The sequence below is a fragment of the Carettochelys insculpta genome, chromosome 8 (assembly GCF_033958435.1).
Source record: "Carettochelys insculpta isolate YL-2023 chromosome 8, ASM3395843v1, whole genome shotgun sequence".
In the NCBI taxonomy this organism is placed as follows: domain Eukaryota; kingdom Metazoa; phylum Chordata; order Testudines; family Carettochelyidae; genus Carettochelys; species Carettochelys insculpta.
Window position 1 is genome coordinate 4,838,091 of NC_134144.1, and position 13,377 is coordinate 4,851,467.

General features: G+C 42.8%; 1 protein-coding gene across 32 annotated transcripts in view; it reads left to right on the forward strand.

Annotated features, from left to right (window-relative positions):
- The first annotated feature begins 2,035 nt into the window (after nt 1-2,035).
- Nucleotides 2,036-13,377, forward strand: part of LRRFIP1 (LRR binding FLII interacting protein 1) — a 148,640-nt gene continuing 137,298 nt past the window's right edge. For 6 of the 32 annotated variants that reach the window (XM_075002040.1, XM_075002042.1, XM_075002052.1 and 3 more), the window contains exon 1: nt 2,043-2,213. In XM_075002040.1, the coding sequence (XP_074858141.1) occupies nt 2,124-2,213 (90 nt within the window). In that variant the 5' untranslated portion in view covers nt 2,043-2,123. Of the gene's footprint in view, nt 2,214-4,963; nt 4,992-10,509; nt 10,567-13,377 lie in introns of those variants that run through there. The other 26 variants (XM_075002074.1, XM_075002066.1, XM_075002073.1 and 23 more) reach the window with 16 other exon arrangements.

The window sequence follows — 13,377 nt, forward strand, 5'->3', positions numbered from 1 at the left end:
GATGAGAGAGTTCTGGATTAGAGAGGCTCAACCTGTGGCCCAAGAGAGTAAAACTGATCTCCACACTAATATTGATAAGGATTTCTCTGGAATCTCCAAAACAGCACTGGAAAACTAATTTAAAATTGTAGCATAAAGTGGACAATAAAAGAAATTAAATTTGACGCTGTTATCTGAATCCCTAGGGTACATATGTACCATTACAAAATCACTGCACAGTTTAACACATTTGTGGTCTGGGCTCCGGAGAGGCTCAGAATTAAAAGAGAACATGAGACTTAAGGTATTATGACCTGTGTTGGGGACTCCACAGAACATTTGCTCCATGTCCATGCTAATTAATCCTTCACCTTTATGAGATGACCATAGACACCTCTGTTTAAAAATAAAATTGTATCCCATGCTTCCAGTGCAGTCTGAGAATCTAGGAGAGTTGACCATGGGTGGTTTCAGGTAGCATGAAAATTCACTTCATGTCAATGAAGAAGGGATTCCACTGAGGTTTGGGAAGTGGGGTAAAATAGAGGTAGAAAGAGAGGGAATATTAAGACAGGAACAAAGCCAGTGGGCAGGGATACTGCCAATACCACTTGTGCCTAGAAAGCCAACCGAATTTTTGCCTAGCAGGGGCTTTGACCTCTATTAACACTCTTTATGAGCCAAATGGCAGCGCTTCCTGCCAAGGCAGATGGAGGGGCAGTGGAGCAACGACCATGGAGGAAGAGCAGCCCCTGCAGATGACTTGGGCATGTGCTAGTGTGTGGGAGGCTTGGGGGTGGCCTTTCCCCATGGATTTTACAGGGCTCATGGGCTTCTCAACCCCGTTTTACTGAAGGAGATTAATTCTAGAAATCTTCATGAGCCTAAACCTCTGGCATTTTCTTGCCTCTCCTGTGTATTACCTGAGCAGGATGGGGAAAGCTGACTCAGAGCTGATGAGCATCTGCAGCTTCCTCTGAAATAAACATGTGGACAGCCAGATTGTGCTCTGTAGGATGGGGCCTGATGATGTTAACATTCTCTCTGTATTATTCAACCTGATTTTTTTTCTTGGTATTTTATCCTAATAGAAGATCCTAATACCATAGATGGAATACACGTGGATTAGCAACAAGAAGAATGTTCCTTGTTGGCTGCTGTTAGATGTGACATTTCAAAGCAGGGTATATTCCCGTAAACTAACTCAATAAAATCCAATCATTTAAAATGCATAAGAAAGTGTCTCTTGTAAGGAAATTTATCATTGCAGGAAGGGAAAAGCTGCCTTCAGAGCCTCACAGAAAAATCTTTTTTCTATTACCACTAATAAGGGTGTCTGTTTTGGTGGCTGAATAGGGTGGGGGGGGTGAAGAGAAGGGTGAGCTGGAAGTTGGTCAGAATATGGGAGGTGCGGGGGGGGGGGGGGGAAGGCAGAAGGATTATGTGATTTGACCAAGGCCAAAAAAGGAGTCATTGTTAGGGCCTGTATCAGGGAGCAGGACAGGGATGATATGTACACACACATCCAATTGAAGTTGTGTTGAGTTTATTCAGATTTAACACATAACATTATAGGTTGGATTGGTAGCGCTGTCATTTACTAAAATTACCCAATACTTCCTATTATGAGGCCATTTTCAACTATTCACAGGTTTACTCATTTGCGGCTGAAATTGTCTTTGCTGAGAATCTGGGATTGGTGTTTCCCACAAAGGGACAGCCAAAGCCGTGCAGCCATTCCCCACAACGAGGCTGATGACCACTCCCCCCTCGCCCCCCCTCCCTCAGCCCCTCCCCCCTTGCCCCACCCTCTCCCTCAGCCCCTCCCCACACACTCCCTACTTCGCCCCACCCTCTCCCTCAGCCCCTTCCCACACCTCGCCCCACCCTCTCCCTCAGCCCCTCCCCTCGCCCCACCCTCTCTCTCAGCCCCTCCCCACACACCTCGCCCCACCCCTCCCTCAGCCCCTCCCCACCTCACCCCACCCCTCCCGCCTCCGCCCCAGCCGCTCGTTCCGACCCGACCCGCCCCTCGCGCTGGGCCGTTGAGCCCGCCCCGCGTGACGCGCGGCGCGCAGCGGGGAGGGGCGGGGCCGCGGCTCACGCCGGAGCTGGGCAGCCGGGGCAGCGGGCGCAGCGCGGCGATGGGGACGCAGGGGAGCGGGCGGAAGCGGCTCCCCAACCGGGAGCGGCTGACGGCGGAGGACGATGCGCTCAATCAGATCGCCCGGGAGGTGAGGGGCGGGCGCGGGCGCGGGCGCGGGGCTGCCCTGGCACGGAACGGAAGCGGCGGGCGGGGGGCTGGGGCGCGGGCTGTGGGGGAGGCCCCAGGGGGTCGGGGATCGGGGATCGGGGGCGGGACGTGGGGCCGGGGAGCCGGGCGCCCCCAGGGGAGCCGCCGGGCGCCCCGGTGGCCCAGGGAGGCGCTGGCGTGTGCGGGGCGGGGCGGGGCGGGGCGGGGCGGGGGCTGTGGCTGGCGAGGGAGGAGCCGCTGCCTGTCACTCGCCGCGGCTGCATGGGCCGGCCTGAAATAGTGCCGGCAGCTCCCCGTTGTCAGCCCAGCCCAGCCTGGTGCCGCCTCCGGTGCCTTGGCCTCCCCGCCGCAGCCGCCTGCTGCCTCTGCACCGCCGGGCAGTTGTGGGGCTGCGTCTACACTACGAGCTAAATTCGGAGTTAAGGCCCTGAGCTCGCGTGTAGCACGTGACTGTCTCCCCTGTGAATATCCTTAGCTCCATGTAGGGGGCAGCGCTCACACTGGTGCCCTAATCTCCTGGGAAGCGGGTGGGTGCAGCGTCAAGTGCGAATTTAACGGTTGGGATGAAGGCCAGTGTGGAAGCCCCATGTCTTTGAGTCGACTTCATTCCCCCCCAGGAGGCTGACTGGCGCTGCTGCAGGGGGCTCCTTGCCACTTGCCGGAGCTGGGACACTGACCAGCCCAGCGGCCCTGCTCAGTTTCCTGGTCCCTGCAGGTGGTGGGGAGCTGGGAGGCTGACACCACTGCTACACCTGGCTCCCTGCCACTTGCAGGAGCTGGGAAACTGACCAGCACAACAGCCCTGCTCAGTTTCTCAGCCCCTGCAAGTGGCGGAGAGCTGGGAAACTCAAGGTGCTACTGCACCTGGCTCCCACCTCCCCACCAGTCACCAAGAGCTGGGAAACTGACCAGCACAGCACTTGGCTCCCTGCTGCACCTGACTCCTGGCTCCGCTGAGCGAGGTGCAGCAGCGCTGGCCAGTTTCCTTGGGGCTAGGTCTACACCACAAGATAAAATTTGAATTTAAGGCAGTTAACTCGATTGTACCAAGTGACTGTCTTCATGATAAATATCATTAGCTCAATTTAGGGAACACTAATATCACTGTAATATCACAGGAACTGGGTGGGTGTAGTGTCAAGTTCGAATGTAACAGTTTGAATGAAGGCCAGTGTGGAAGCACCATGTCTTTGAGTTGACTTCATTAGTCTCCAGAGGCTGACTGGACCCAGGAACCAGGCAGCAGTGTGAGCTCTGTCAGTGGGAGTTTAGCAGGTCCCAGGGGGAGGGCACAGAATGTGGGACTGAAGAAACTGTGGGATAGGTTCCCACAGTGCACTGCTGCATCAGTCATGTTTGGCTGCTCTGGTGTGGCATCACTAACTCAACTTCACATGGACTTTGTGGGATGTGAGGATTCTCACAATGAGATTCATAAAACCCAGAGTTATAAAATCAAATTTAATAAAATCGAATTTATCTGGTAGTGTAGCTGTAACCTGGGAGAGGACGGAGAGTGTCTCTTTCTCTTCTCCCAGTAGTCAAATCCTGTTTTCCAGAGTGCTCGGTATGAATTATTTTATCTAGCAATATGAGAAATGTTACAATGTAAAGGAAGGAATGTAATTCTTCCCTTCTACCCACCCACCGGTTGTTGGTTGTTTTTGTTGGGCTTTTCATTCATGCTACTTCAACCTATTCAGTTTCACCCAGGGCTGTTTTAACATGTGTATATATCTGTGTGTGAATGTCTGTGTGAGAGAGACATCAGGTCACTCTCAGGTCTACACTATCACTGGTACCCTGATGTTCCTGTCCAGTGGAATGGTATGCTGGCATTATACTTGTATTGTGAAATTACAGTTTTTTCTGGGATAAAGAAATTGCCTTGGCAATATGGTTTAGAGGAGAGTGGTGGAAACTTTACAATTGTGGATTTTGTCAATCAAATAAATGGTGAAGATGGGTAATAGATGCCCAGATTTTGCAAGAAATAGGTTTTGATCATCTGTAACATTCTGCTGTAGTTTTAAATTTTTTTTTCGTGTGATTTCTGTTGAGGTTTTGTGGTCATATTTGGCCAATTCATATGAAATAAGTGCATGTTTAGATTGACCTTATTTAATCATACTTTGTGATTTTTCCTTACCCGTAAAAGTTTAAGCTAGAATGAAATGGTGTGCATTTCTGTAGTTTTTTTTTTTCCTTTTTTCATTGGTTTTAACTGTTATTTATGTAACTAAAAACTCACTATATTGGAATGTACATAAAACCAGGTGTTAGTAGTAATTTTAAATCTTAGGATGTGCCTTCTGCCCTGAAACACTATTTTGTGCATTGGAGAGGAATCTCAACTGAGAGCATTTATCTGGTCTAATACAATTCTAAACCAATATACAGTGCTCCCTTATCAGCATTATAAGAGGGAGCTTTAAAATGAAGGTATGCTAAAATCCTCCTCCCCTGTGGTATCTCATTTGTCTTAAAGTTTGCATAAACTTGTGGTGTGGTTTTTTTCTTTTTTCCCCCTTATCTGGAAGACACCCACGTGTAATTACAAGGCTACAGATAAAAATTAAATACTGTGCCAGTGATGCTATGGTAAAGAGAAACAAACATTATTTAGCTGGGTTTTTTTTATAACTTGATGATATGCTGTGTATATAAGTAAACATTTTAGGCAGCCTTTATTATAGGCACTAACCCAACTGCAGCAAAGGGCAACATTTTGAGTGAGTGAACATTACTAGGAAGGCAGGCAAGTGTATTATCCACTCTTGATTAGAAATAGATGTTTATTGAGTGAGAGCAGCAAGCAGGCATAGGATTTCAGGGTCTCAGGCATCCCATACATAAGTTATGTATTTTGCTCATATTTGTTGTTTGTTTATATTGGCTAGAGATATACTTACTACTTGGAGCCTAAATATTGTTTCTGTAGATAGTGCATTCCTCTGGTGGCTTTTGAACAGCATTCCGAGGTATACTTTATATGCACTTCCATAGAACAACATAGTACTATTTTATACATGCACAGTTGTTAGATATTAATTCTCTAGTTTTGCAAGATTGTCTCATGGGGGATTAGAGGCACAATAAATTTAACAGTTGTCTGCCTTAGAAAGAGACCTGATATCAGAGTGCTAATTCACAAAAAGTAGAGCAGAAAAGTTAACATGAAGGGTGTTGATCTATTTATGATCTTGGGGCAGCGCTTAAGCCAACAGTATTTGAAAGTGTTTGTGTATAGAAGAAACATAGTGGCAACGAGTACCGAAATCCTTCTCTGCTAGGAAAATTGCTGGTATGCCTGCTAATTGTGATGTCAGTATTAATGATTTAAAAAAAAAGTGTGCCTTATTTTCTTTTTGTTGAGCTACATAAAAATGTCAGAACACAGGCAAGATTTAGGTTAATTAAAACTTATTCTACAGCAATGCATTTGTAATGGTGGTTCTGGTTGTACAAATTATTGAATTATTTTCATGGATTCTACAATTTAAAATGGGTATGTAAAATAACCTCTGTGTGTGTATTTGTGTCAAACAGCTAAATATCAACTGTCGAGGCAGTGTAATCAGTTTATAGTGCAATTCAATATTAGGAGTGCTTTGGAGTAAAAGAAAAGGATAAGAAAGGTCTGGAAGATATGCTTACTGAAGCTGGTGGAAAAAGCTCACATCGAATGACTGTAATGATGGAGGATCAGGTTGTAGGATCCTGGTTCTGCGTGATATTAAGCATCTGAGTAGTCTCATTGAATTCAGTGGAATTTGATTAAGTTTTAAGGGCATGTTTAAAGAATTTTTTGAACTGGGTGCGTGCATGTTAAAGTGGCATTTTAGAAAAGTTGACACTTCCACACATAGTCTGTATAGTATTGAAAGTGAGCAGACTTCATCTGTAATAGGACAGTTTTTCATGTCTTTGTTTGCTCTTACATGTTTCTGTCCTAGGTTCAGCTTTACCCAGAAAGTTGTATTTTGCTCCCTTAACCCAAAGGCAAGCAAGTATGGTTGCAATGTTACCTGGAATTTAGCTAGATAAAGGATAAATCCATTGAACTGAAAAGCTGTAATGACGTTTATCTCTTAACTTTTCCCCTGGGCTATAGAATTGAGATCTCAAAAGTTGAGTTTTCTCATTATTTTTAAATTGCATGTACTGTACAGTTTGTCTTGTGAGTTGGAAAGTGTAACTGTCAAAATTCTTTATTTTTAGTGCCTTGTCCCACACTCAGGAGTAGGGTAAATACATTTGTTATGCAGCATTTGGGTTTTTAATGTTCTGTATCTATGCTACGTAAGTTTTCACGGTGTTTGAGCAACCTCACTTTTCTGTAATTATGAGGATAGTTAGAAAGCAGGTGTTAAGATGGATGATGATGTTCATGCCAGCTGTTCCAGTCTCTCTCCAGTCACTCCCTGGTGTTTTGACAGAATTGTGACACATTTATGGTTTCTGGTGTGGGTTTTCTTTTTTTTGTTCAGTCTGTGTATCAGAGCCCACAAAAGTTTTTACTTCCTTCAACCATGATCCCTTGCTGCTGTTAGCTGTGGTCATGGAAGCCTGCAAATTGTGCGGTAGATTTCGTTAAGTGATTTTTGTCATGTTCAAACTGTGCATCGGATGTAAGGGGTTCGTCATTTTAGATGTCATTCTTTGGAGTCAAACTCAGAATTTCTGCATTTTGTTCTTTGAATTGTTTCTGCGTTTTTTCCAATATTGAGTTCTACCTACTTGAATCTTCTCAGGTACTATCTGGACTGCAGCTGTAACTCTTTGAAAATCAATGGTTCTGCCCTCTCCCTGCATTGTTGCTTTTGTGGAAAGAATCTGACTTTGTGCAATATGAGAGACATTTCTAGGGCCAGGTGGTATAAGCTTTCAAAATGGGAAATGGCTTTCTAGTTTTGGTGAATCTGAAAGCTATAACTCCTTTTCTTAGGGTAACTTTATCTAAAATTCTGGAAGAAACTCAGAGTAATTTGTGAAGAGTGGTAGCCAAAGCATGGTGTTTCTCACCTCTACAGGATATGAGAGAGCAGTTTTAGGAGGAAACAACTGTGAACTAATGAAAAGGAAATTGTATAAGTGAAACAAATTGTCATGACAGTTTTTTATGTACTGAATATTGACACTCTGAAGGAGTCTCTATTCTGGGACTTTTTCTCACTCTTGGTTTAGCTCTGATGGAAGCAATGTTATAGAACTGCTGCAAGCACTTTTACCACTAGGTAATTTATGGCGGTATGAATGTCTGCAGACTATCTACAGTAATACTTCCTTCCAACAGTGTGGAAGCTGTTTAACTGTCTACGTTTTGACAGAGATACCATGCACAAGAAAGAGTGGGAGGGGAACAATAAAATATCAGCAATGAGGTATAATTTTTTTCTGCTGATAAAATCTTTTTGGGAATTGAATGCATTATAAATTTGTATATTTGCAAATAAACTTTCAGGGTAAACAAATATATGCTACTTTGAATTTCTAACGCACAGAAAGATGTCCTCCATTGTGGATTTTATTGTGTATATACTTATCACTCCATCATCGAAACTATTTCTCTTTGCTTGTCTCAGTGTTTAACGATGATCAGAAAGCTGATCAATGCCTGTCTTCTTTTTCAGACTCTGTCACAGGCCAGGGATGGTGCTAACAGATTATTCTGTGTTTAGGTCAGTGGAGACTGTTAGATTATTATTCCCTACCAGGAATACATGCCAACAGTGTTAGTAAAATTTGTCCATTCAGTAATCCATGAGTACTGTGCCGGTCTGGCCAGAAGTTGGTCACGCACAATGGAATCCTGTGTCGGCGTTTTAAAACTAATACAGTCACTTGTCAAGGCATACTCTATATTATGATGTGGTGTCTGTTTTTGTTGAGGTCTGGTTATCTGATATTTCCCTCTACAGTAGTCCCTCGAGTTATGCGAGGGTTGCGTTTCTCCATACCCTCTCTTAATTTGAATTTCACATAAGTTGGTGGTTGGTTTTTTTCCCTGGCAGAACGCATGTTCTGCAGCTGGGGACGCAGCAGGAGCACCTGGAGCTCCTTTTGAAGGTAAGGCCTGGGGTTGGGGAGGGTTAAACCTGGTGGTGGGTTGGGGCTGTGGGAGGAGGGCAGGGGGGTTAAGCCTGGGGTGGGTTAGGGCTGCAGGGGAGAGTTGGGGGTGGATTTGAGCCAGGGCTGCACGGCCCTGCAGGGGGTGGGGAGCTGGATCAGGGTGGGAGGGAGCCAGATTTAAGCGCAACTCGAAATCACTCACTTTCAGGGATTACTGTACAGTGTAGATGGGACTGACAGTTTCGTAAACAAAACTTGGGAGCACTTTTTGTTCAGATGTACTTTACTCTTGGTGATTCCACCTTTGGGCTGTTTTTGTTAGCAGTTAATAACATTATATGGATGTAGGGGATCCAATAAATGTAGCAAGGAAATTCATGTCAGGTGCATAAATGATGTAGTTCTGATTGATACAAGAGCATATATTAATATCTGCTTCATTTGGGCACAGAAGGCTATAGTGGTTAATTTTAAATAGATTTTCTAGGAAAGTCAGTCATCACACTGCTGGCATTTTGTATGCCAGCTGTAATACTCCTAAAAATCAATACTGGGTTTTATTAGCCATGTGCTGGGAAACTTCACTTCTGCTTTTTAACCAAGTGATGATTAAAAAGAGCCCTCTCGTCTACAAAATTGAAGAGGGCAGTTATTGGATGCATGAAAAACATTTTTTTCTTTCTAATAAATTTGGTACAATGTTTTGAGATCTCAAATTTGTAACATGTATTATGTTAAATTACTTGTCATGGACACTGTCCACTTGGTTTTGTGTGTGGCTTTTGAAAAGGAGAACAGTTTTCATGATCAATTTCAATGAAATTAGATCAATTTTAATTTCAGTGAGTTTGAGTTTAAACTTTCCTTTATGTCCTTTGCAGTGCAAAAATTGTGGTCCTGTGCTAGTTCATTGGAAGCAGAAGTGTGGCTTACTAGAAATAACTAAAAATGTAAAGTGCAAAAGGATCCAACAGCCTTCATGGCTCAATCTGAGTGAGCTACATACAAAATATTAAGATCCTAATGGGGACAAGAAGTAACCTGTCCTTATAATAAGCTGTAGTGTATGTATGTAGATGGAGACTTCTTGAAAAATATTACCTGGGTTTTGAATTATCATTAGGAAGATGTTGGGGAGGACTGAGGAGCTCAAGTAGCAGGGGATTTGTTACATTTTATTTTCCTGATATTGGAAATTATGGAACACAACTGTAACTGAAGTCAGTTTCTTGACAAAGCAAATATATTTGATCCCTTTCAGGAACTCTGAATATGAACATTTGAAGTTCATCTGTTCCCACTGGGAATTTCATTGTTTTTGTGATGCGCCCTTTGGTGGCTTCGAGTTCCTGTAAAGTTGTTATACAATAATTCAGATGACCTGCCAATGCAAAATGGACATCAGTAACCAGCATTTATTCCCAAGATTGAGCACATCCAATCAATACTTTGTAATCCGGCATGGTTAAATCCAGTTGCAGCTGGCATATTTACCTATGGTGTGCATCACGGCAAGATTCTGACTAGTCAGCTTCCTTGTTTTTTGTGGGGTTTTTTTTTCGCCCCCCCCAAAACCCAGTCTCTTTAATGAGGCAGTGTGGTTTCAGAATCGAGGTAAAACACTAAAATCCATAGAATCAAAATGAAATGGGTATTCTCCTAAACCATAATCTACCTAACAACGTGCAAATAGCTCGTTCTGGTAATCTGTGTGTATACTTCTGGTCTGAACCGTGCTTAGGTGTTCTATGACTGGCTGAGGGAACAGCTGTTTTGAAAGTCTGGATCTTATTTCAGTCAAGCAGCAGACTTGTGTAAGAATTGAAAATGTACAGAAATCCAAGCCTGATCCTGTGCAAGCCCAGGTAGTGTTCAACTACAGGGCTCAAGGCTTACTCTGCAACTTCTGTATATTTTACAGAATTAACTGGTTGAGAAAATTGGGAATCAGAGGAATGATTTCAAAGTGCTATTTAATGACCTAACCACCAGAACAGCGATCAAATGCCTTTCACAGCAACAAGAAGAGAAACATTTGTCCTTACTGGGGGTACAATTAGGTCACCATGCCCGTAGCAACAAGCTGCCATGTGCACAATCCGTCAATCTAGATGGACACAGACACTCAAAAACCAAAGCTTAAAATAGCCGCTTTGAAATACCAGCTGTTCCTTCATTTCTGCACTTAAACCGCCTTTGAGGGAATGAACCTAACGCCTCACCTCTGATAGAAGAGAGAAAATATCTTCAACAGTGATGAGGTAACTTTAATACCATTAGCACTTGTATTTACATGTCTAGCTTGGGAGGCTTAAGAATTGGATAGCTTCACTGGCATTCTGTCTTGGAGAGGTACGTATTTCTGACTTCATTTGATGCATTTAAAAGCTGACTCAAGTCCATAGGCATGAATGGCTTATTTTAGTCTTGACACATACCAAGGTTGGATGTTGGTCACGTTGTCATGGTGATAAGGGAAAGGTGCTTTATAAAATTAATTCACAAATTTTTCCTCCTGAGAGATTGGTTTGTGTTTTTTTTCATTCCACTTCTTGTGTCAGGTAAGGGAGGTGTCTGGTTCTTCTGAGTGAAAGTGAAAAACATTACCGACATATAAGTGTAAGTGCTAAACCAGGAGAAATGGGACACTTCTTGAAAATAGTTGTCACAGAAGATTTGCAGGACTGAAACATGAGCAAGATCAGCCACTTCTTCAGTGCATTTTTGTAATCCATATTTATTAAAATATAGGGGAATAGGGAACATCAGTGCTAATATAATGGCCACTGTTGATAGACTGCATGGAATTCAAGGAAGAAAGTAGTAAATGGTGTGAGCACCTTAAGAAAGTGTAAAACATTTTGTACGGTACAATAAAATTAATGATGGGCATTTGAAAGATGAAAATTTCTAGAAGAATTAGTGACAGGGTGGTAGGAGCAAGTGGATGAAATTATGCAGATGAAAGCATGAGGTGTCAGGAAAAAAATTGTACTGTCTTCTAAATGTTGTGGAAGTTGTTAGTCAAAACTAGACTGCTCAAAGAGAAGTAGTACATAGTAAAGGAAACAATTATGCATTGGAAGGAGAGTGAACTAGATGACCTAACCACTGACGTTGGTTAACATCGTTGTCAGCCAGTCAGAGAACTCAGTTTCAACAGGTCAGTTCCAAAGCCATTTCGCAAATGTGATTGTATGCATTTCAAAATGATCTTCTAAAACAGTTATTGTACCCTTAGGCTAACTGTGCACTGGACACGCAAATGACTGACGTAAAGGTGACTGGAAATTAGGAGCAACTGGGCAAGTCTTACTACTTAGCTTCAAGGAGCAAATGGTTAGTTGAAGTTGGTGCAGAAAAGAATTTGACATCAAAGGTTATTTGGTATTTTCCATCAGTTATGTGCAGGAGGAGGACAACTATCTACTGTAGAGAAAAAGAAGAGCTAGAATGATAGTTACGATATTGCTGGGAATACCAAGACTTAAATATCTGGGAAAGCAATGGCTCTTCAGTAGCCAGTACTTTCCTGATCAATGGATAATGGAGCTGTACTGTTTTATGGTGGGCATTCTATATCTGCTTTCAGATGCAGTGTGCTTTAGCAAAAACAATAAGGGGTCCTATCAGTAGATGCAAATTAGGATCATGATGGAACTGACAATTCTGTTTTCAATCTCATAACTTAACTTTTTTCATGACTCAGAATTGCCATGGAAAACTTGACTAAAATTAGAAGTTTTGCTTCTGAATTATGGAAAGATGAAAATCACTTTCTTTTAAAGATATTTGATTTTTGACTGAACTTTCTGGTCTGAAATGTTTAGAATGGCCAGTTTGACATTTTGTCACCTAAAATGAACTCTGAAATTCTGGTACTTGTATAGGTGTTCTAACTTGTTCTAATTTTGGGTGTTAACGTGCTATTTAGTATCACAGCTAATTGCTGAGACCATGGGACCTACAGGTTCATAACTGATTGCTTCATAAAAAGTTCTTGCAATAGATCTTGAAGGTATTTTTTCGCATAGTGCACAGTCAGCCTGTAGAACTTGTTGCCATGGGTTGTTGTGAAGCCTAAAAGCATAACTGGGTTCAAAAAAAAAAAGTAAAAGTTGGGTAAGTCAATGGATGATGGGCGTATCAAGGCTGTTAGCTGTAAGGTCAAAGATGCAACCCATGCTCTGAATTCCAGAAGCTGGGGCTAGATGAGGGAACGGATGCGACATTCTCTTCATTCCTTCTGAAGTGCCCACCACTATCTGCTGTCGGAAGTCTGGATACTCGGTTAAATGGATCATTGGTCTCACCTCTTGTGGCAGAAGTGTAGTCTTCCATCGTGTTCTTTGGATGTAATTTGAGAGAGGATTTACCCGTATGATGCTTTTTGCTTGTTGCTGCTATGCCTTTGAAGGGCGTCAATGACACATCATGGTTAAATACTGTGGTGAGATCCAATAAAATAAATGGTTGTCCACAGTCTGTGGCCAACAGATGGTTATTCCAAATCCATGCCTTGTTGCCCTCTCATTTTCTACTACTTTTTATCTTCTTGCTCCCTTCCTTTGCTGCCAGTCCCTGGTTCCTTTGGTGAATACCACCATAAGTCTAGGAATGAGACCTAAACTTTCTCCAGTATTGCAGTTTTGTTGTCTTATAACAATACTTTAGGGAGAATGATACCATATTTCCAGTGCTCTTAGGTGCTTTCCTGGCTGCTCTGTGGGTTCTCTGAGTAAATATATGGCATTTTATTTTTGCATTGTATGTTTCTAAACAAGTAATCGGAACCTTTTGGTTAACCAAAATTACCAAGTGTGTTGCCACTTTCTCTGTTCTTTGCTTACTTAGCAATTAGATAGGGCAGTGCCCATTGTCATTGGACATACAAAATGATGGTTAAATGTTAGAGCCAATAATTACATTGCTTTGGAGCTGCCATAATGTTTGTATTGCATGTTAGTTAAACTAAATTACTTGCCTAAATGTAATTCATTACCACATGAATGAGCTAGTATGTATATAAATGCAAATGACTTCTGGTTTCCTCAAATAACAGTTTTCCCATT